Source organism: Rhineura floridana, chromosome 6 (genome assembly GCF_030035675.1).
Source record: "Rhineura floridana isolate rRhiFlo1 chromosome 6, rRhiFlo1.hap2, whole genome shotgun sequence".
Classification (NCBI taxonomy): Eukaryota; Metazoa; Chordata; class Lepidosauria; order Squamata; family Rhineuridae; genus Rhineura; species Rhineura floridana.
Genome location: NC_084485.1, coordinates 8,037,040 through 8,060,551, shown reverse-complemented (window position 1 = coordinate 8,060,551; position 23,512 = coordinate 8,037,040). Strand labels below are relative to the sequence as shown.

The window sequence follows — 23,512 nt, the reverse complement described above, 5'->3', positions numbered from 1 at the left end:
GGAGGGGAAAAAAAGAGATTTTGAGCAGACAAGCACCCAGCAGGGAAAGAGCCGTGCACCCTTTCTCTTTCCATCAGTCTTCCACTCAGACATGCACACCCCTGCAGGCTGCTTTTCATTTTTTAAAAAACACTGAGGTTCCTTAGAGGCCTTTGCATTTGTGTGCAACATGGAACTTCTGGGGCGAGTGCGGCAGATTTTCCTCCTTGGGGACAACGAGAGTTTGAGGGGCACTTACCAATCACAGACACCTCAGTGCCCGCTCCTGATCTGTATTCCGTCTCTGGGCTTCCTGCCCTGTACTTGACACAGTAATAGGTCCCGGCATCCTCGGGTCGGATGTTGCTGAGGCGGATGCTGAAGTCTGTTTGTGATACATTATAAATCCTGGTTGCCCGGGAAGAATATGCTTCTAGGTCACTGTAAATGGGTGGCTGCTTTCTGTCAGAGCCCTTGTGCCATCTCACGCCTCCTGGTGGACTACGCCCAATCAAGTCACAATTCAGAGTGAGGGTCTCTCCTGCCGACACCGACAAGGGTCCCGGAGGCTGCACCACCTGCAGATCCTGGCCTTGGGCACCTGCAACAAAAATATCCTAGTTAAGAGGTTCCTCTAAAAGGTAGTCTGTTGTTCTCCTTGTGCCAAGCAAACTGCAGTGCTACTTCCCTCTCTCACACTGTGGCTTGAAAGCACATCTCAGGGGCCAGATAATCATTTAATGTGCATTCTATTCCATATCATCTGTGAATAGAGACCATGCTGGTCCTTCAACCATCAGCAGAGACAGGAGGCTACTGCGGAGCACAAGATTGACCAGTAAAAGATGGCTATGTTCACCCTCCACTGTTGGAGGCAGTGTGCCCTGAATACCAGTTGCTGGGAATCACAAGTGGGGAGAGCCATTTGCACTCAGGTTCTGGTTATGGGCTTCCCATATAGGCGTATGGTTGTTACTGTTGTTGTTATTGTCACTATTTATTAAATTTATATCCTGCCCTTCCTCCAAAAGGAAACCCAGGGAGGCAAACAGATGATAAAGCACTAAAAACATCTTGAAAAACATCTTAAAAACAATTACAATATAGATGCACACTAGATTAAGGTCTCTACTTAAAAGGCTTGTTGAAAGAGGAAGATCTTAAGTAGGCACCGAAAAGACAACAGAGATGGTGCCTGTCTAAGGGTAGAGACACACTTACTGTTCTGCTAGTTACAGTGTGTTTCTACTTCTCTTTTCTGAAAATGGGGGCACACAGTGTTCGTCAAACCCTGTCCCTTTTAACTGTAAAACCTGGGGGTGATCAACTTTGCTGTAAACTGCCTAGAGAGCTTCAGCTCTGGGGCGGTATATAAATGTAATAAATAAATATATAAATAAACTCGAGCAAGTTTTTTTTTAAAAAAATTGGCTTCAAATAGATTTCACGTCTGATCGGTAGATCAACCTTTTGGCCCTCCAGGTGTGGACAACGTAAAAGCTTTTCTGTAGGCGACTACTGTGCTCACAGCCTAATATTTAAGGGGAGGAAATTCCAAAGGGCTGGTGCCACAACACTAAAGGTCCACTTCCTATGTTGTGTGTAATGGACCTCCTGATAAGATGGTACCTGCAGGAGGCCCTCACCTGCAGAGCGCAGTGATCAACTGGTATATAAGGAGTTAGACGATCTTTCAGGTATCCTGGTCCTGAGCTGCATAGGGCTTTGTACACCAAAACCAGAACCTTGAACTTGGCCTGACAGCTAATGGGCAGTTGGTGTGAGAACAGAGCGCTGGACTAGATGGGCCTTTGGCCTGATTCAGTAGGGTTGGGTTCTTAATGTTGCATTCTAACATTCATATAGGGCTGCCACTGAATATGGACATACAGAGCTGCATTTTACTATCGGGTCCATCCACTCCAGTATCGCCTACTTGCACTTAGCCATGACTCAGGCAGGAGGCATTCCCATCATCTGAAATCTGGTCCTTTCAAGCACTGGGGCCTTTTTGCATGCAAAGCACATGCTGTACCCCTGAGCTAATATGGCCCTCTTACCCCAGAGACCTGGACTTGTCTGGAAATTGAAACCAGGACCTCTCACAGCCAAAGCGAGAATCATATTGTATGATCACCTATATGGTGATGTGGTTAGAGAGTTGGATTATGACAAGGAGACCAGGAGTCGAACCCTCACTCAGCCATGAAACTCATGGGGTGACCTTGGCAAGTCACAGCCTCTCAGCCTAACCTACCTCACAGGGCTGTCGTGAGGATAAAATGGAGAGGGGGGGGAAACGTGTGTGCCACCTTGAGCTCCTTGGAGGAAATACCAGATAGACATGCAATAATAAATAAAACAAAATAAAATATTCATGACACCAACAACAAAATGCGGAAGGAAGATTTCCTCTGTGTTTAAAAACGTGTAACCCAAAGTCTCCGAAAACATGGAGGGGAAGCCTATATGGAGGAAGGCGATTCTTGAAATATTCTGCTCCGAGGCCATTTTGCGAGGATGGGGAACATGTGACCCTCCAGATGTTCCAGGACTACCAGCTCTCATCAGCCCCTGCAAGCATGGCCAATGGTCAGGAGATGTGCTCAGGGCAGAACGCCTGCTTTGCATGCAGAACTTCCCTGGTTCAGTCTGTGGCATCTCTTCACAGGGCTGGGAGAGTTGCCCATCTGACCCTCTGGAGAGCCGTTCACAATCAGAGATGAGTAAGAACAAGAGCTGGAAGGATCAACGGCTTAAGGCCATTCTTACATTCCCAGCATCTGGAAGCCCACAGGCTCTTCACCCCTACTTTAAATGGGCAAGACCAGCATCTCAAATTGATTCCAGAAATAAAATGGCAACCCGTGAAACTGGTACAAGATCAGTTTAATGGGATCAGTTTGACTGGTTCCAGCCGATGCATTCTGAACCAAGTGAAGCTTCTAGACTGTCTTCAAGGCTGGTCCCACATTGACTGCATTGCAGTATTCTAACCTGGAGTGGCTTGAACAGGAATGACTGAAGCCAGGTCTGGTTGCTTCTGGCGAGTACACAAGCGGCCATCTATGGTGCAAACAGCCATCCAAATCTGCTGCAATTCTGCCTAAAGCAGAAGTGGAACCATTTCCAGAGTTTTTGTTCCACCGTCAGTATTTTCAGAAGTGCCATCAAGCTGGCTGCTTCACACTCCTAGCACAGGTGGGATATAAATGAATCATAAAACTGATTCTCAGTACCCCCTTTTAAAAAATGGACAGATCTTTTTTTTATTATAAAATATTATAGTCTTTTACAGATGGCTGTACTCACTTAAGTAGAGACTGGCTGGGCATTTGAATTGAGGTTTCACTTTCCTTAAATGACATAATATGAATTCATGATTCACCTGTCAAAATTGCAGCACAGATTCAAGTTATAGCCTAATCTTCTTGTAACCTGGATATTTCTTGGAAGGCTGTTGCTGGTTGTTACGCATCATCAGTAACGTTTGCTCGCTTTTCATCAGATATGATAGAAACACACACACACATTTTGCAATGATATATTCCTGGATACAGAACGACCAGGTTGGCTTTTAAAATATTTTATCAATAGTTTTAGGGCAGCTTTCGTCAACCTGATGCCCTTTGGATGTTTTGGACTACGACTCCCATCAGAGATGAGAGTTATAGTTCAAAATATCCGGTGGGCACCGGCTTGGCAAAGGCTACCCTAGCGTTTTAACACATACGCAAATGTAGGAGAAAATAGTTTAAGCACTCTGCTGATACAAATTGTTCTGGGCATATTGTTTGGTACAAAAAAATTGCACACCTTAATTGTAGGTAAGTGTACAATTTTACTGTCTAACACTTCAAGCATTCTGTTTCCTCACTGTGTAATGGATGTTCATTTTTCACAATTACGTTTTTAAAAAAAGGCACTTTTAAAAAAAGAGTCATGTGGGGTTTTGCTAATGTACCACATATCACCACCTTTCTGGGATGAAGGCAGGGCTGCTGAAAAAGTAAGTCACAGGTGCCTAGCAAATTCATGTGGATGTCTAGAAATTTAGTATTCAGTCCTAGATTTACACCTATACCCTGAAGGCTGGTGCCTATATAAAGTTAACGCTGAACCCTCAAAATAGGGGATTTTGGTTACTGTATTCGAACCGTAAGATATTTGGGATGAGACTATTGTCTCTGATTAAGAAAAACTCTGATAATGGCCATGCAACCACCCTCAGGAACAACAGCATTAAGATCTCCTGCATGAAGACAAACCAAATGACAGTCATGATAGAACTCCCCCCCCCAAAAAATCTGGATAAATGTTTCCCTCTTCTTACACATCTGTACAATCCAAATGATTATTTTTTGGGGGGTAACACTGGGCTAGTGGAATGCAAAATCTCAAGTTCTGTATATGTTGAAAGCATAATTGCTTTCACATTCCTTTATATTAAGCTAATTACTGGTACGCTAGACAAAAATCTATAAAAATAGTTCACAGCTGTCTCCCTGATATTACCACAAGCTCAGAAACCGGCCAATTCCATAAAGAAGAAACAGAACCAAAGGATTTTTAATTTTATTTTTTTGCAAGCAGCTTTCAGCCAAGAAAAACATGGAATCTCTTGGGCCAACTGTGCTAATATTAGAGGTGTAAATGGGAACAGGAAAGCTGCAGAGAAACTCAGGGGTGCCAACAGGATTTCCTGGCCCTGGCACACTGTATGTAGATTGGGCCTTCTATATTCCTATCCAACCCTCACTTCTCGGCAAGCTATTGGCAAGAACCGGTGCTTATATTTTACCAATATGAACAGTTATTTTGGATCCACAGGCTTGATTTGAGATGTATTTATTTAACAGAATTTTAACCTGCCTTTCAGAGCTCCTGCCTCACAAGGCATTTTGCAACAGTTCTAAATAGTTCAAAAACCGTAATCATGCAATTATTAAATAACATTTAAATATTGAAATAATTTAAAAAGACAAGAGCAGCTAAAAAACTTGTGCAGCTTGTCTGAACCAACTCTCAGCCTACCCTACCGTACAGGGTTGTTGCAAAGATAAAAGGGGGAGGAAGGACCCAGGAAGAAAAGTGAGGTGCAAATATATCATATCATATTCACAAATTCTAAAGTGAGGGGAAAATGTACAAAAGCAGCCCCCAAAATTGCTTTAAACTGCAGCATTCCACTGTCCTGATATTTTACACCAAATTACTAAAAAAAACAACTTTACACACACACACACACACACACACACGGCATGTGCAGCTTGACTGAACCAATTCTCAGCCTAACCTACTTCACAGGATTGTTAGAAAGACACCATACACACACTGGGGATGTAAAAATACATACACACCATATAATAATCTATTATTATATATTGATCATTGCAGAACTTTTTTAATATCAGTATTAATTTCCTAAAAAATAACAGCTGTGACACCTAAGTAAGCACTGCCTACTTGCCTTTAAAATAGGAGGGGTGTGTGTGTATGTATACTCATAAATCCCACTGATTTACAGCACAGTTCTAATCATGCCTACTCAAACATAAATCCTATTGAATTCAATGGGATTTACTCCTAGGTACGTGGGATTAGGATTGCAGTTTTATTCCCAGAAAATCGAGTATAGGATTAAAGCCTCATGTTGGGAAGATTTTCAAAACAGGCTATGAATTAGACAAATACTCTGCTCTGTTCAGCAGTCCAGGAAAATTTAAACTTATATAGCTCCTTATAGTTGGAAAGCAGTTACATATTGTAATGGCATCATAAATGGCATGTACACTTTTTATTTCTTGTTCAAAAAGTATTTGATAGATAAAATGTATAATATGCTTCTTTTTTTTGCAAATAATTACCCCCCCTGCATGTACACTTTTATTATCATCATTGAAATTATTTACTGTGCATACCACCCAAGAGGTGAGGCAGTCGACGTGCTGAACCGTTGCCTGGCTGCGACAATGGACTGGATGAGAACTAACAAACTGAGACTCAATCCTGACAAGACTGAGATGCTGTTGGTGGATGGTTTCTCTGATCGGATGGTGGATATATACCCTGTCCTGGATGGGGTTACACTCCCCCTAAAGGAACAGGTGCGTAGTCTGGGAGTCATCTTAGACTCTTCCCTCACACTTGAGGCTCATGTAGCCTCGGTGGCCCAGAATGCGTTCTACCAACTTCGGTTGGTAGCCCAGCTACGTCCCTATCTGAGTAAGGAGGACCTCACATCAGTGGTACATGCTATGGTAACCTCGCATCTGGACTACTGCAATGTGCTTTACGTAGGGCTACCTTTGAAGACGATTCGGAAGCTACAGCTAGTGCAAAATGCGGCGGCCAGACTGCTAACAAGAACTAAGCGGTCTGAGCATATAACACCTGTGCTAGCCCGTTTGCACTGGCTTCCAATATGCTTCCGGGCCAGATTCAAAGTGTTGGTACTTACCTATAAAGCCTTATACGGCGCGGGACCACGATATCTGTCGGAACGCCTCTCCTGATATGAACCGGCCCATACACTACGGTCTACTACGAAGGCCCTCCTCCGGGTTCCGACTCATAGGGAAGCCCGGAGAGTGGTGACAAGATCTAGGGCCTTCTCAGTGGTGGCCCCCGAACTATGGAATGGTCTTCCCGAGGAGGTGCGCCTGGCGCCGACACTATCATCTTTTCGGCGCCAGGTTAAAACCTTTCTCTTCTCTGAGGCATTTTAATTCCTGTTAATTCTAAATTATTATATTTTGATTTTAGACTGTACAGTTTTGTGTACAGTTTTGTATTGTGATATACTGTATTGTGTTATTTTTATTGTATTTTTAATGTTCACCGCCCAGAGAGCTGTTGCTAGTCGGGCGGTATATAAGCTTAATAAAATAAAATAAATAAATAATAAATAAGAGCCTGCTGTCTTGTATGTGCTTCTTCAATCTTCTGGACTTTGTACTGGTTGCACACACAGTGAGAAAAGCGGGCAGGCAGGCACATGTGCTGCTGCTGAAAGCTATAAGCTTACTCAACTCACGTGATGTGCACAAGCAGGAAAAGGCAGCTCTTTTCAACCCTTGCAAGGGTTTCTAGCTATTGCCTCATGTTCAACAAATCCCTTGTCAGTCACAGCTCTGGCTTCACTCATTGGTTAAAAACCTGAAAGGTCAAGGATTAGAGCAGCTGGCTAGCTCATTTCACAGAAATTGATTGAGGGGGCAGCTCACATTTTGGTGTATAACTTTTGTTCCAGGGCACTTAGAAACTTACTCTTTTTTAAACATGAAAGCTAAGAGTCTGGGCACCCTGATGGCCTGGGCCTGGTAGAAATGGACCCTTTCTACTCATCTGTTGACAGCCGTGGAGAGACTACTATGATTTCCACTCCCAAATCAGTTCTACATAAAGTGTTTAACACCTCAGAAAGAGGTAGAGCCAATAATACAGCTGAAAAAGCTGGCAGCTCCACCTATTTGAACATACTGCTGGGAGGACAGATATGGGGGCATGCCTATAGCAGTGGGGCATTTAGGAGAGACCCGGATAGTGGATCTGTGCCCATTAGATCTGGTAGGGCTGCAGGCAGAGAGGCCAACCGTAGGTGGAGCCACAGCCAACGGAGTCAACTAATTCTAGTTTTGTCCCCATCCTCCTCCCTGCTGAGTTCTACAAGGGCAACACTGTAGCCCTCCAGATGTGGTGGACTACATCTCCCACCATCCCTGACCATTGGCCGTGCTGGCTGGGGCTGATGCAAGTTGGAGTCCAACAACATCTGGAGGGCCACTGGCTCTCCATTCCACTTAGCGTCGCACTTGGAGTCATCTTGGGGCTGTCTTGGAGAAAGAAGACAATGGAAGAAATGTTCATAACGCTACCGGTTAGAGAAGATGGTGGTCAGGTGGGGAGGAGCACAATGGGAAATTAGAGAATATTTTTAGATATATTTGATAATTCTTATATTCCTTTTGTTTTGTTTAGTATCGGATTTATTCTGTTTTCATGTTATGTATATTGTTAGATATTTATTGTTCAGTTATGTTTATTTAAAATGTGAATTATTTCTTTTTTAATATTAGCAATTGTATCAAATGTGATTGTATATTGATGTTTATGTTGTAAACCCCCCACAGAGCTTCGGCTATGGGGCAGTATACAAGTATAAACAACAACAACAACAATTTAAAATACATTGACATTAATGGACAAGGCTAACTTAGCGCCATTGATTTCAGTGGGTCTGCTCTGGATACAACTCAGTGCATTTAGAGCCCAATCTAGTTGAAGTTAAATCTATTAAGCTTCAATCAAGAAGGGGAAGGCAGGGGGTTAAGCACATCTTTCCCACTGAAATCAATAGGGCTTTGAAATGAATAACTTCAGGTCTGTTCTCCCAAGGGGACAACCCTCCTGAAAGCTGGAGCTTGTTTCGGGTTAACAAAAAAAAAAAAGTTGATGCCAATATTTCTAGTGCAGGAAGACCAGTGTAGGCTATCCTCTGAATGTAGGAAGAAACTGACTCAATCTGGGGAACTGATTGGATATTCATTAATTAGGAGTGAGTACTGCTTCCATCAATTGCCTCCAAGAGATTTCACACACCTGTCTCATCATTAAGGGACAATTCCAAAATGGCTAAATGGACAAGGGTGCCCCAGAGCTGTTCAGTAGTTTGGCGGGACAAGAGTTAGAGAGAATTGATGTGTTTTAAAAAATGATAATTGTATATAAACTATTAAATGTACATTCTGTTCCAATTAAATCAGGGGTTGTCAACATGGTGCCCGTGGGCACAATGATGCCCTTGCGGGCTTCCCCTAGTGCCTGTGAAAATTCTGTTTCCCCCACACACTACCACCCGACACACTCACCGCCCCCTTGGTCATGAGGTGGTAAAGATGATTACCTTTTTCTCCCTTGGAAAGTACATAGAGCTGAAAGAGAAAGTTGGAAGAGTGATGCTCTTTCCCACTTCCTCCTTCAGTTCTATAGCTTTTGAAGACTCTGATTAATTATATTGGACTTTTATCTAGATCCCTTGAAAAAGTGATGTGTGTGTGGGTGTGCGACTCCCAACTTCTATTTCTGTCTCCCTGGAAGGGGATAATCTGGGAGAAGAGCAGAGAGGGTGATGCCCACAGCACTCCATTAAAAAATCCAAATTGTGCCCACTGGCCTAAAAAGGTTGGAGAACCCTGTATTAAAGCATCATTTCTAAAAAATACATTTCTAGAGCTTCCTGCTGCCTTGCTATGAACAACTGAACTGTGCGTGTGTGTTTGTCAGCATTTTAATGTGAATTTCTCCTAGTAAACACAGTTTGTCTAATATAAACAGTTTTGCAAGAAATCTGAGATAATGCATTTCTGTATGATAGTTTCACTAATATATGCTTTTATATGCACACTTTACTATAGCATACCATTTTTGTATACATTGTTCAGCTGGAAAAATGCATTTCAAAATTTGGAGAAGGGCAACTTTGTAAGGATAGGTATATGTTGGTTCTCATGCTGCTTTGAGATGTGCAGATGAGGTAGTTGCTCATTAAAATGCAAACTAAATAAAATCTTCCCCCATCTGTGTGCATCTCCTTACCTACTCAAAATGCAAACTTTGGGAATAAATTCCCCAGAGCGCTAGTGGAATAAAAAAACAACAACCCTTACTGGTTCTATGTTTTCGAAGGTTATTTTGCAATTTACATTCTGAGGCCTCAGGACAAAAACAGCTGTGAAGTCAAACTTGGTTTGCCTTCAAAACCAGAAACCCTTCACCCAGTTTCCCCTCTTCTCCCAGTAATGTCTAGTTCCTCAAATGCACGATAGGATGTCACCACTATGGGCATCCCCAGCCACATCCCCAGTCCCAGCGGCAGCCAGTAAGGGAGAACAGGAAAAGGAAACACATAATGCAAAGGTGGGAGGCCTGCAGCTCTCCAGAATCCAGATACTGTTGGACCCCATCAGCCCCAGCCAGCATGGCCAATAGTCAGGGAAGATGGGAATTGTTGTCCAACAACATCTGGAGGGCATCAGTTTCCCCATCCATGACATAAGCTGATGGCAACATGCCATGCATTCCTGGAACTAAGAATTAGGAGGAGAGGAGGTTTACCAGTCTCTCCATTGACTGGCATGAGAGCCAGTGTGGTGCAGTGGTTAGTGTTGGACTGCAACCTGTTGGAAGTGGGGCAAGAGCAACTCCTGCTTTGTTCTTTTGTTTATGTTCCAGAAGGGAGATAGAGTTAGGGTCCTCCAGATGGCTAGGATTGACTACCTTTACCTGTGATGCTCTGATTGACTTCCTTCCGTCATTAGATTGATATGTCTTAGGGAAGCTTATCTGCTCCTCCTCCTTCCACCCTTTCCTCTCTTCTCTTCTTCAACTATCTAAGAGAGGGGAGGCACCTTTGTATTTGCTCTCTCTTTTCCAAGCCATGAGGGCGACTCCCAAGCCTGGGCCTCCAACGTAGTTAGAACTAGGTATGCCTTTCCTATCTACTCTGTATTTCTATAAATAAAGTAGCTTTTCTTATTTTACTAAGTCTTATGTCTCAGTGATCTCAACGCAGGGTAAAAGCCTGCTATTTAGTTAAACGCACACACTGGCACGCATTTCAGACCGCTGAGTTACTCTGCTAACAAATATACAAATTCACGCAACAACACGACCTGGGAGACCAGGGTTCCAATCCCCACACAGCCATGAAGCTCACTGGATGACCTTGGGCCAGTCACTGCCTTTCAGCCTCAAAAGGAGGCAATGGTAAACCCACACTGAATACCGCTTACCATGAAAACCCTATTCATAGGGTCGCCATAAGTTGGAATCGACTTGAAGGCAGTCCATTTACACTTTTTAAAGTCTCACTGGTTTAAAGGCTGGGTAAAAGCTTGCTTCTTCAAGTAAACAGACACACACAGCTCAGAACTCTCTGCATATACACAACAGCCTGGTGGGCTGAAGGTTCTCCACTTCTGGTTTAGGTGGGGAAAGGATTAGGCTGTATGGATTTTGGATGCCTTCCAACTAGGGTTGCCAGGTTTTTGGCCTGAGACTGATCCTGTATCTTTAGGAGAAGAGAAAGTCAGCCAAGTGCAGGTGTTCTTGCAACCCTGCAATTGGAAAAACCACAAGGTGGAATTCTCCCTTCCCCCTGCACAACTTTTAAAGATACAGAAGACCTCTTGGTTGCCAGGCCCAGCCTCTTTAAAAGTTGTGCAGGGGAAAGGGAGAATTCCACCTTGTGGTTTTTCCCATTACAGAGCTGCAAGAACACTTGCACTTGACTGACTTTCTCTTCTCCTAAAGATACAGGATCAGTCTCAGGCCAAGAACCTGGCAACCCTACTTCCAACCCTTATGAATCTTTCATAAGAGGAGGGCCAGAGCCCTTCAGACCTGCAATTAAGAGAGATGCATTTCCTGCCCCATTTGGTACACCTGCTCAGGAACCGAGAATCATCAAGAGGCTATAGTAGGAAAGTACAGGAGCTATTTTTAAAGTGACAGAAATCAGTGTATTTAGAACTGAATTTTAATTAAGCCGGCACTGCAGGTTGCATTCCAATAACGCTTAAAAACCCCCGCTGTCTCCAAGCCAGAACAGCAAAGCTACTACATAAAGGCTCTTGTGATGCACGCATTCCACAAAGGTGCTAGGTTTGGGGGTACTACCGTGCCTTCGGATGTCATCAAATCATTATCTTGTCACACTAGAGGCCTGAAGTACAACTGATGCACACAGCCCCCTCATGTATGCGGGCCCTTGCACACTGGGGTGTCTTTTCAGGCAACCGCATTCAATACACCGTTGTTGGAAGAATGAAGGCCGGTGTAAAAGTGTGGCCCTGCTTTAGAGTAGACACAAAGCGACCTATTATTAATTTCTATGTTGGGGTGGGTTAGGTTTTATTATTATTGTTGAGATTTTTAATGTTTTAATGTATTTGTATGTTTTTATTTTGTACGTTGCCCAGAGTGGCTGGACAGCCAGCCAGATGGGTGACTAATAAATTTAATAAATAAATAAATATCCCACCCTTCCTCTCAAAGGAACCCAGGCCAACAAACATCAAAGTGGTAAAAAAAAATACTATTAAAAATAAAGATATATTGAAAACAGTTAAAAACAGAGACATCGAAAGACATTAAGAGCATGTAAAAGCATGTAAAATGTACAAGTACATATGAGTAATGCATGAACAGTGATGACCATCAACTTGGATAGCTCTGAAAGAGGATTAGTAGACCCTTTCATGGAGGATAAGGCTAACAATGGCTAACAGCCACACTGGCTCTGTTCTACATCCACTGTTGGAGGCAGTATGCCTCTGAATGACAGTTGCTGGGAATCACAGGTGGGGAGAGTGCTGTTGCACTCAGGTCCTGCTTGGGGCTTCCCAGAGGCTTCTGGGGGCCACTGTGAGGACAGGACACTGGATGGGCCATTGGCTTGATATAGCAGGTTCTGCTTATGTTCCTATGTTAGCAGGACATTCCATGTATTGGTGTATCCATATAATATTGGCTGATGGATCTTTTATTAAATGATACAATAGGAAACCGACATGTAGAACAAACTCTTTATACAACTCTATACAACTCTTATTAACAGATCTCACAATGATTGCTGACACCCTAACCCTAGTGTTCCTCAGAACTGCTTCCTTCCATGAACCACTCACACAATGTTTTGGTTTCTGTTATCATTACAGTTTGCACTTAAGCAGTTTGAATTTTTGTGAACATTCCATAACACTACAATAGTCTCTGGGGGAGAAGCAGCTGCTTGCAGATAGGAAGGCCACAGGCTGTATGTATAAGCACTGTATGTATACGCACTGTTGAAGAGCAAAGCTATAGCATATAGTAAAGCAAAATCATGCTTGCTAGTCTCAACAAGAGTACCAACTCTGCCTGTCTGAGAGGTAGGCTATTGCTGTTAGGGACGGGTCTACCATCTCTTTATTTGCTTTTGTTTTTATCTCAAATGCTGCCAAGTATTTCCTTTCTTCTTGAGGTTTTCCCAAACAACACTAATTGGCAATTAAGCATTGCTAGCACTGAGCTGCTAGATCAAACCAAAGGCCTTGCAAGAGCTCAGTGTGTTTAATTAAGATAAACAAGATAAGCTTTGCCAGAAGATTAGCACTTAGAGCAGAACAAAAGAATTCAGCAAACATTTCTGTCCTTTTCCCTTTTTTAAAATTAACAATATGAAGCAGCTTAGCATTTTTAGCTTTAATATAAATCTAAGGGTATGAACTGGAAGAGCGTGTGATCATTAAACTTCTTCTTGCTCTAATGATGCAGGAATGGGCAAACTTCACGCCTGTGTGGTCTAATTCTTCTTTTTACTAAACTCGCCATGTGCTTTAAAATTTCCACTGCAGGAGTACATACTTAGATCTTTTAACAGCGGAGGCGTAAGAAGCACAGGAGAGACAGCAGGACCCGTCCACTGGCCTAGCCAAAAAGGCAGTGGCCATTTGTGTTCCATCCTGCCTAGAGTTGCCTCCATCAGTGGCTCTTCTGCCTGGCTTTATCTGACAGAAGGGTGAGCAAGCAAAGCCCTCTCCATCTGCTCAGCTGCGATGAGCTGCCATTTGCCTTCCCCCCCCCCGAACTGTCTCCTCCAGTACCATTAGTGAATCACCTCAAGGACAGAGGTGAAAAGGAGGTATATAAGCATAGCAAGCCAACAATGAAGTGATCCCGAGTTTGCGCTCTTGCTTAAAACCATAAGAAAAGTATCTTGCTGGACAAGATTAAGGTCTACCTAGGCCGGCGTTCTTTGCAAGAAGCCCAGCAAACCAGCAAGGCATTGGAAGTTGGCTAGCGGTCCAGCTTGTGCCGGCTCCTGAAATAAAGAATTTTTATCATCTTCTCACCAATTCTGTCACAAACATTAAAAATAGTTAAGAAGATGCTAATTTTTGCTTTCAGCTTGGGCTCAAATGACAGGGAGATGCAGGGCCAGATTATCCATTAGGCTTAGTAGGCTGAAGCCTAGGGGCCCAGAGCTCTTGGGGGCCCGCAATCCACAGAAGCAGGACAGGAGTCGCGGATCGCGGGACAAGAGCTTCCGAACCACCCGCCATCCCCCCGCTTCACTTACCTTTTTCTCCGCTGTTTTTTGTGGTTTGCCATCAATCGAGATGGCGGCCGAGGTTTCCCTAAGGGGCTGAAGCCTCTGCCGCCATCTTGGTTGATGGCACGCATGCATGCTACACGCGCACATTGCTGCCATCAACCAAGATGGCGGCAGAGGCATCAGCCCCTTAGGGAAAGCTCGGCCGCCATCTTGATTTATGGCAAACCTGTGTGTGCAGTGCGCGCAGCCGCAAAAAAAGCAGAAAGGTAGGTGAAGCAGGGGGGATGGGATGGGATGGTGGGCGGCTCAGAATCAGCCTAGGGGCCCTCCTCAACTTAATCTGGACCTGGGGAGATGGATGCAAAGAAATGGACTGTGTGACTTGGGATTTGGGGTGGTAAAGAAACGGTGGCTGTTCAACCACATGGAATCTGAAGCCCTCCAGATGTTACTGGACTCCAGTTCCCATCAGCCCCAGCCAGCATGGCCAACGGTCAGGGATAATGGGAGTTGTTTCAGCTCCTGCTGGGAGGAAGGGTGGGATATAAATCAAATAATAAATAAAAGAAATAAATAATAAAAAATACCTGGAGGCCGCAGGTTCTGCTCCCCTCGTGTAAAAATCTCTCTCCTTCTTCTGTATTTTTGTGGGTTTGGCAGATAAAGGGATAACGTGAATTGGTACAGTGTGTCTTCAACTATCCAAAGGGCTGTCATGAAGAAGATGCAGCAGGCTTGTTCGCTGTTACTCCAGCGCACAGGGATAGAACAGTAGTGTAGTGGAAAATTCAGAAGTGCAAAAGTTCATATTGGTCACAGCCACGCCCCCTTCCAAGATTATAATCTGGCCAGGCGTGAATACTGCTTTCTGCTTCTCCATCACTGCCACCATTTAATGGTCTTTCTCACTGTCAGAGATACTGCTTGAATTACTGTGTTCTGTGTCTACTCATTTATCTCCTGCTGCTACCAAATTGCTTGATGATGTAGATGGGATGCTATCATCAGAATTCACTGTCTCTCCTTCTGCAGTTACAGAATTTTCACTCTCCACAACTTAGCTTTTTGAAGTAGGAACTAATAAAAACATCTTTGTCTCTGTCTGGCTCCAATCAGCAGGAAATGACAAGGAAGCAAGTTAGAAGACACTTCTCAATGACTAACACACTCCACTTTCATGCTCATTGGCTCATAGGATGTTGGAGACATGGGGACCCTGCTGGGACCCAGCTCCCCCCAAAAGTAAGGTGTCTAAGATCCTGAGACCCTGGATGACTACACCCCTATGCTAGAGCCAATGGCTGAAAACTGCAGGGAAGCAGATTGCGGCTAAACTTTAGGAGACAATTCCTAACAGTAAATGTGGCTTGACAGTGGAACAGACTGCCTCAGGAGGGGGAGGCAGAGTGGCCGCTTACAGAGCACCCAAAAAAGAGGGCATGTATTTGCATAGCATCTGCATATGCTGGTTTGTATGCATAGATGCACATTTAGAAATAATTGCTGAAATGTAAATAGCAATACATTGCATCTGCCTCTAAGTGGGAAAGGGTGTGAGCAGGTGAGCTGTGTGCCTGCTCTGTCCAGGTGCTCACTTTGGACTGGCCTCTGCTGCTGTTCCTTCTTAAGGTTCTAAATCAGACTTGGTCCAGAGAGCTGCCACAAATCCCTGAAACTACCCAGACAGACATTGTGAATCTTCTGCAGGAGAAGGCTGGAACTGAAGACCCCGCATTCTGATCTTTCCATTCACATACCAAACCAGCACTCTGACTCTGTCTGGCAGGGAGAGACCTAGCCATTTCCCACATCTCACCTTATAGAGGTGATTGCCAGCAGTAATCTCCTTTACCTCCAGCATCTCTTCCCTCTGTGAGTCCCCTGCTCATTGAGCAACTGCCCTCAAGCTGTCAGTCGCAATGCCCCCAATATAAAACCAGACATCCTGTCCAGATACTTTGTCCCTAATCTTTCAATCAGCTCCACAGTCTGCCACCAGCAGAGGTGACCTTAAGGGTAGACACAAAAAGGTTTTACGGATGCAGTGCGTTGCAGACTGTCTCACACCATATTAAGTCAGATTTTTTTGCAAAATGAGACTGGAATATAATCACGTATACTGTTATTCTTTATAATGTTAGTATTTTTATTTTTAATCAATTAAAATTAAAATTATTTTTATTAATTATGGTAATAATTAAAATATTATTATTTTAAGGTGATCAATATGGCTTGTATTAATGAGAGAAGGATGAGTGAATCTTTGGAAAAGTGGCTCTCCAAGATTGCCAGGACGAAAAACAGGTTGCTTGAGGCTATAAACAGGACCATTTTACATCAGATTAAAGGAAAACAACATTCCTTGGGAGATGAAACTGCACGTTCCAAGACAGCTGTGCCCATCTGTCTAGACCCTAAAGGTACCATGATAAGGACAGAGATTGTGACATTTGAGTCACGTCGGCAGAAAAGGCCTTGGATGGTATTCAATGCTGGTTCTACTCAGAGTAGACCCTAATTACATAACTCATTAATTTCATTGGGTCTACCCTGAGTAGGACTTTGTTCAATACAACTTCTTGCATTCAGATGGGGAGGAGGGTATGAAAGATGATGCATGGATCTTGTAATCCTGAAAATGTTCAGTTTAGTCAGTCTTGCACTCCAGAGAAGACTATGCCATGTAATTAAAAAAAGAACGTGAGCTCAGAGTGTAAGAACAATCTTTGGGCAAAAACCTGTGTGGCTCCCCAAGGAGCAGTATGTGTTGGAAGTGGGGCAAAAGCAACTCCTGTTTTGTTCTTTTGTTTAAGCTCCAGAGGGAAGATAGAGCTAGGGTCCTCCAGATGGACAGGCTTGTTTACCTTTTACCTGTGATGCTCTGACTGACTTCCTTCTGTTGCTAGACTGTGGCGCCTTTAGGGAAGCTTACCTGCCCCTCCTCCTTCTGCCCTTTCCATTCCTTTCTTCTCGGCTGTCCAGGAGAGAGGAGACTCCCTTTGTCTCTGCTCTCTCCAAGCATGAGGCTAACTCCTACACCTGGGCGTTATGCCTCCAACTTAGCTAGTTAGTTAGAACTAGGTATGCCTTCCTATCAACTATATTTCTATCAAAAAAGTAGCTTTTCTTATTTTACTAAGTCTCCAGTCTCAGTGATGCTGATGCAGGGTAAAAGCCTGCTTTCTTAGGTAAACGCATGCACACGCTGGCACACTCGCATTTCAACATCTGCTGTTACTCTGCTGCTGTGGTGTTGCTTTAAACTAAATTAAGCACACAAATTACACACAGCGCTTCCATACTCTCAGCAGCCTCAACAAACTATAGTTCCTGGGATCAGTGGAGACTGGTGGCTCCAATGTCAGTGGGGCAGTGAATCCGCTCTGGATTTTGTCCAAACCTTGAAAGTTTGGGATAAAACCCAGAGCAGATTCACTGTCCCACCAACATTAAAGCCACCAGTATCAACTGCCCAGGATGCTCTGGGAGAAGCACTGGTATGATCCTGCTTTAAATGTACAGTGCAGATGGAGTCAAACAGAAGACACTTTCAAACAGAGGTCAGTAAAGTAAGGCACACGGCTACCCTACACAGAGGGCTTTCCTTTGCTGCAGGTATTTAAGGCAGAGGCTGGGTGTCCACATTTCAGGGTTACCCTAGCTGCATTCTGCACTGAATAGGGATGGAAAGATCTGTCAGTTTCGGTTCTCTCAATTTCTCATTTTTCTTAAATTTAGTTCTCCACATTTCTGCAGCAATTTCTGATTTTTTTAAAAAAATCCTCATGAAAATTCTCCAGCATTTAAGTGAGATTTCTCCTGGTAAACACGTTTTTGTAGGTAGTTTTGATAAATGTACACATTTATGCATGCCATTTCTCATCATAATGCATTTTTGCATGATATTTTCATTTTTATCCACACTTTCCCTGTGCAGATCTAGAATAGGAGATCACAGCAGGATCTCAGGAGGCATGCACAATAAACAATGTCAGTTATGATTATAAAAAAAGTGTACATGCAGGTTTTTAATTACTTGCAAAAAAATAGCATATTATACATTTTATCTTGCAAATAATTTTTGAACAGAAATTTTAAAAAGTGTACATGCTGCAGGTTATGATGCCATTACAATGTGTTAGACTTTTTTAATTACAAGGAGTCAAACAACTTTAAATTTTCTTGTTGAAGAGGGCAGTTTATTCATAGCCTGTTTTGAAAACTTTCCCAGTATGAAGCTTTAATCCTATTTCTGGGAGTAAAGCTGCAATGCTTTCCACATATCTGGGAGTAAACCCCATTTAATTCAGTAGGACTTACTTTTGAGTTGACACGGTTAGGACTTTTGAGTGAACAATGCAAAGGATTGTGTTGTAAATCTTTCTCTCCCTCTCCAATCCTATTTTAAAGCAATTAGGCAGGGCTCATTTAGGTGTCACTGCTTTTATTTGGTATGAAACTAATACTAATTTTTTTTAAAAAAAGTTCTGCAATGACCAACTGGTTTTGACAATAAACTATTATATGGGGTGTCTGTATTTTGCATCTACAGTGTGTGTGTATATGGAATCTTTCCAACAACCTTGTGAGGTAGGGTTGGAAACCAAGGCACTTCACAACAAGAAATATATCCACCTAAAATCCAATAACCATAAAACAAGTATAAAACAGTTACAAAACAACTAAAAGCGGCATGATTCTGAATTTTGAGTTGGGTGAGTAAAGTTCTTTATCACATGAGGTTGCAGTCCTGTGCAAGCATCCTGTTTGAGTAAGCCCCACTGAATACATTGCCACTTGCTTCTGAGTAGACATGCATAGGATTGCACTATAAATATCTTTATAGGTTGTGTAAATAAAAAACAACTCTGACTTATATAAATATTTCTTCATACTATGTCTCGATTTGTAGCTGATTGTACAACTATGGTTGTACATTATTATTTCCTCTTTATTTTAAGTGTGCTCTTCTTCCTTGAGGTGGTCATGGTCCCCCTTCATTGTTTTCACCCTGAAGGGCAGATTAGGCTGAGAGATGGTGGGTAGCCTATGGTCACCCAGAAAATGTTGTAGCTGATTTCCATTTTAAAAATTAATTAAAATTAATTAGGCTAGATTAAATGTTCCTTACCCAGGCTGACTAAGCAGGTGAGAAGGAATGATCCTGTCACTTCAGCTAGACTTAGGAACACCTTCATTTAGCTAAGATTTCTATCATAATTTCCAATCAGAGATTTTTTTTGTTTGAGTGGTATGCTCCAAGCAACTGTGTTTGATGCTTAATGACATCACCTTGGCCCACCCCTATGACATGGCCAGGGCCTGACCCCTATGTGATCACTAGGGCATGCCCCCATGACATCGCTAAGGCCTGCCCCTGAAATCTCAGGGTTTGGGATGCTTCTGACCTGGCAACCCTAAAGGAAAGTCTTTGCAATGTGTACCTAAAGATGCCGGGGGCTGAACATGGGAACTTCTGAATTCAAAGCAGATGCTCTACCATTGAACTAACTCTTCCAGAGCCATTCTCAGAATTCCCAGAGCTGTTCTGAACCCAGCTTCAGGGATCCTGGATACAAAGCCCAACTCTGCATGGATAGCATCATAGCTGTATTCAGCAGTGGAACAGATTCATGGCCCTAACTGGCTTTTGGGGTCTGGAAGTCTGTAGGGCCTATAGGCTTCTATACCCCAAATGCCAGTTATACTATCCATAAAAGCAATCATGAAAAACAAATGCATTTGTCACTCAAGATGAGGAACAGTCAGCAGACCCATCCACCCACCAGCCAGAAAGCCACCACTTCAACACATAACCTTGAGCTAGAACATCGATATAAATTTTCCTCAATTCAGATTCAATAATTCTATTGGCGTGACAGGCCTGACAACTTGTGCCAGAATTAATATGTCAAGTGAGTTGGGCCTAGACTTCAGCGTGTTTCTTTTTAATTTTTTTCTTTTTTCTTTTGGTCTGGGACGAGTCCTGATTTCGACTATTAATTTGCCACTATGGGTTTGCTATATTGTCTGTCTGATCCTAAATTATACTCTGCAGTCTGAGTATTGACTGTGTATTGTCGCAAGAGCGGCTAAGAATGGAATTTCAATAGTTTTTGAGTGTTAGCCTTTTGTTTAATTCAGAGCTTTGGGGAAGAAGTGGCTGATTGTGTGTGTTGAGTAAAGTTCTTTAAGTCATTAATAATGATGACTTCAGTTGGGCTTAATTGATTTATTAATAATGAATCAACATAGTTGTTTAGTCTAAAATCCTGCAAGGAGCAATACTTTAGCAAGTACCTTGTAGCCCTCCGGAAGATACAAATGGGCAGCATTTTCTAGCAGCTTGATAAGGTGCCAAAGAAATGTCAAAAATGGAGACTGTGTTTATTCTTCAAAGGGCCTTTTCACACATTACATAGCAACAACCCTGGGTTTGACACAAAACATGCACTCAGCAGCATGTGATGCTTATGTTTTTGAAAACACACGTTTTGTTACATTTATGCATTTATGCTTTACCTTTTAGTATACTTTAAATATGTGTGAGGAGGGGCACAGAGGCAAAAAAATCCGCTGATGGAGAAATACTTTTATATACTTCATTTCCTTTCATCATATTTTGCTGCTTTTGAACAGTAGCTGAAAATGTCAAGTACTTCATTTCTGTTTCAGTTTCTTACTACAGTTCTTTGCACTATTAGGCCGGATTCTTTCCCCCCGCCTCTTCTGTTTTCTTTCTGATTGTAGAAGCCATAGTTTCCCTACTATGCTGCTTGACCTCGCACCCATAATCATTTGCTTCTGCCTCTGTTTATAGCACTACAGTCTTCTGACAACCTCTTGATCAATCTAGATCTGATTGTGGTTGTTCAAAGGTACTTAAAATATAAATCATTTACAATGACTTAAAAAAAAATTAATAAGCCCTGTCCTAATAAAGCAGGTTTGTTGTTATATGCCTTGAAGTCGATTATGAGTTATGGTGACCCTATGAATCTTTTTTGGATATATTCATAGGCTTTTCATGGTAAGAGGTATGCAGAGGTGGTTTTTACCCTTGCCTTCCTCTAAGCCTACAGCACTCGGTATTCCCAGGCAGTCTTCCATCCAAGTACTAACCAGGCCTGACCCTGCTCAGCTTCTGAGATCAGATGAGATAGGGTGTGTTCAGGGTAGAATGGCCATAGTCCAATAAAATAGGTTAGCTGACACTAAAATTCACTTAACAGAGTGTGTAGGCCTTTTCAGGCCCCATGATGGCAAGGTTATTTCATTTACAACCCAAAGGGGTAAATAAACACAGAGAGAACATGCCCCAAGGCTAGGGTTGCCAGCTCAGAAGCATCCCAAACCCTGAGATTTCAGGGGTGGGCCCTAGTGATGTCATTAAGCATGGTATTTAAACATCAAGCACACTTCAAAAAGAATTCTCTGATTGGAAATTAAGATAGAAATGTTAGCTAAATGAGGGTGTTCCCAGGTCCAGCTGAAGTGACGGGATCATTCCTTCTCAACTGCTTAGGGAACATTTAATCTAGCCTACTTGCTTCTGGCAAGAAGGGTTTAAGTGCCCTCAGGCCAGGCCAGTCACCAGAAGGGAGCCTAGTGTTATAGAGATGTTTGATGAGAGCACTCAGGAGTAAAGATGGATGCCCTGAAGACTGCAATTCTAAACACGCTTACTAAGGGACTAAACCCCATAGAACTCAACAGGACTCAGTTCTGAGTAGATATGGTTGGGACTGTGCTGTTGGTAAGGCTTGACTAGGGATCCTCTGCATCGATATCCATATCAAAGCAGGGTTGATAACTCCCTGCCTGGAATGCCCTGCCTGCCTTTTAACGTGGCTGTTCCAATCTTCTTTACAGACGACCCTTCACTGCAGAGAGAGGGTTGGAGAAATGAGTAAGGTTCTCTACTCTTTCCTGCCTGCCCTGTGGGCTGCTATAAACTCAGCCAACCCAGTTTCCGTAAGTAATAATCGACAGAGAGAAAACACACGTCGTTTGGACTACCTTCACAGGCAGCAGCTTGGGAACAACAACTGAAGCCATGTTTCCCAGTATGTGAATTCTCTTTTACCACTATTGGGCAAGAAACAAACCATCATGCAAATAACAAGGTGCATCATCAGTGGGCTTAAGCTGATACCATGGAACCACTGTTGTTTCTTCTATGGATATAAGGGAGTGAGGTCAGAAGCAAATGAAATGCAAATAGAAAAAGAAAAAGAAATGAAAGAGATTATCTGTATGCAATACCATACCAACCACAACAAGATTCCTATAAGACAGAAAACTCAGCATCCAGTCAGGGTTCCTAACCAAAACCCAAAACTAAAAATACCTTTCAGCCAAGGTCACCGAAATCCCCATGCAGCACAACCTCACCCAGGGGCTGCAGTTAGTGCAGAATGCTGTGGTACAATTGCTGACATGAGTGAGACCTTATCAGCACATAATACCTCTGCTCTGAAATCTGCACTGGTTGCCGATTTGCTACCAGGCCAAGTTTAAGGTGTGCTTTCCATGTTACGGATGCCACACAGTACTTGTTCTGCTCTTGTAAGAAATCAATCCTTTAGGATGGCAGCACCTACACTTTAGAACTCCCTGCCTACTAACATTAGGCAAGAGCTTTCATTGAACTTTTTTGGCACCTGCTAAAAACATTTTTTCTGTAGGCAAGCCTACCCAGACATGTAGAAGCTCTTACGCTTTTTATCTGTTTTTAACTCATTGTTGGTTTTATTATTTTGAGTCTCTTTAAATACCTGTTTTTAACTTTTTTAACCAATAATTTATCCGGGAGTTTCTGCATCCAAAGCAGATGCTCTGCCACTGAGCTGTGCCCTTACCCAATTATCACTGTTAAACAGTTCCTAATTGAGAAGCGTTTGTGAAAGAGGTGTGTAGGTGTATATTTGCCAAGCCATTCTCTCACCAATCTAATCCTCCAATTCTATCCAATTATAGTACCATTCTCCGCAGTGGTCCAATCTGGGATGAGCACCCTCTGGTATTAAAAAATAAGTCTTCTGGAGGTGAAATGCCAGGAGTTAAATTTGGATGTCAGCATTCCAAACTTTTACTACAAGATTTTAATGTCGTATTTCCACTACTTTTGAGTTCTTAACATCTCACTACCCTAGAGGAAAATTTTCAATGGATATTTCAGTTTCCTGGTCCAGGATGAAACAAAACACACTCCCTTTGATTGCATAACTGAGCTACAGTACATCACAAGAGCATATATTCACTTTCACACTTTTTTTTTTGCTTTGTTCTCTTGAAGCTCGGTCCTTTTTCTTGCCCAGACACATTTATCAGAGCATTTATTGGGTATTAGAACAAATTGCATGAATGAATGAATGAATGAATGAATGAATGAATGAATGAAGTCTTTATTGTTCAGAGCCATAGGCTACCACA

General features: G+C 42.8%; 1 protein-coding gene and 1 pseudogene across 4 annotated transcripts in view; both read right to left on the bottom strand.

Annotated features, from left to right (window-relative positions):
• LOC133387020 (tyrosine-protein phosphatase non-receptor type substrate 1-like) overlaps positions 1-23,512 on the bottom strand; it is a 170,534-nt gene that overhangs the window by 22,432 nt on the left and 124,590 nt on the right. For all 4 annotated transcript variants that reach the window (XM_061630914.1, XM_061630911.1, XM_061630913.1 and 1 more), the window contains exon 3: positions 239-580. In XM_061630914.1, coding sequence (XP_061486898.1) covers positions 239-580 — 342 coding nt within the window. The remainder of the gene's footprint in view (positions 1-238; positions 581-23,512) is intronic.
• LOC133388129 (5S ribosomal RNA) lies at positions 21,151-21,269 on the bottom strand (annotated as a pseudogene).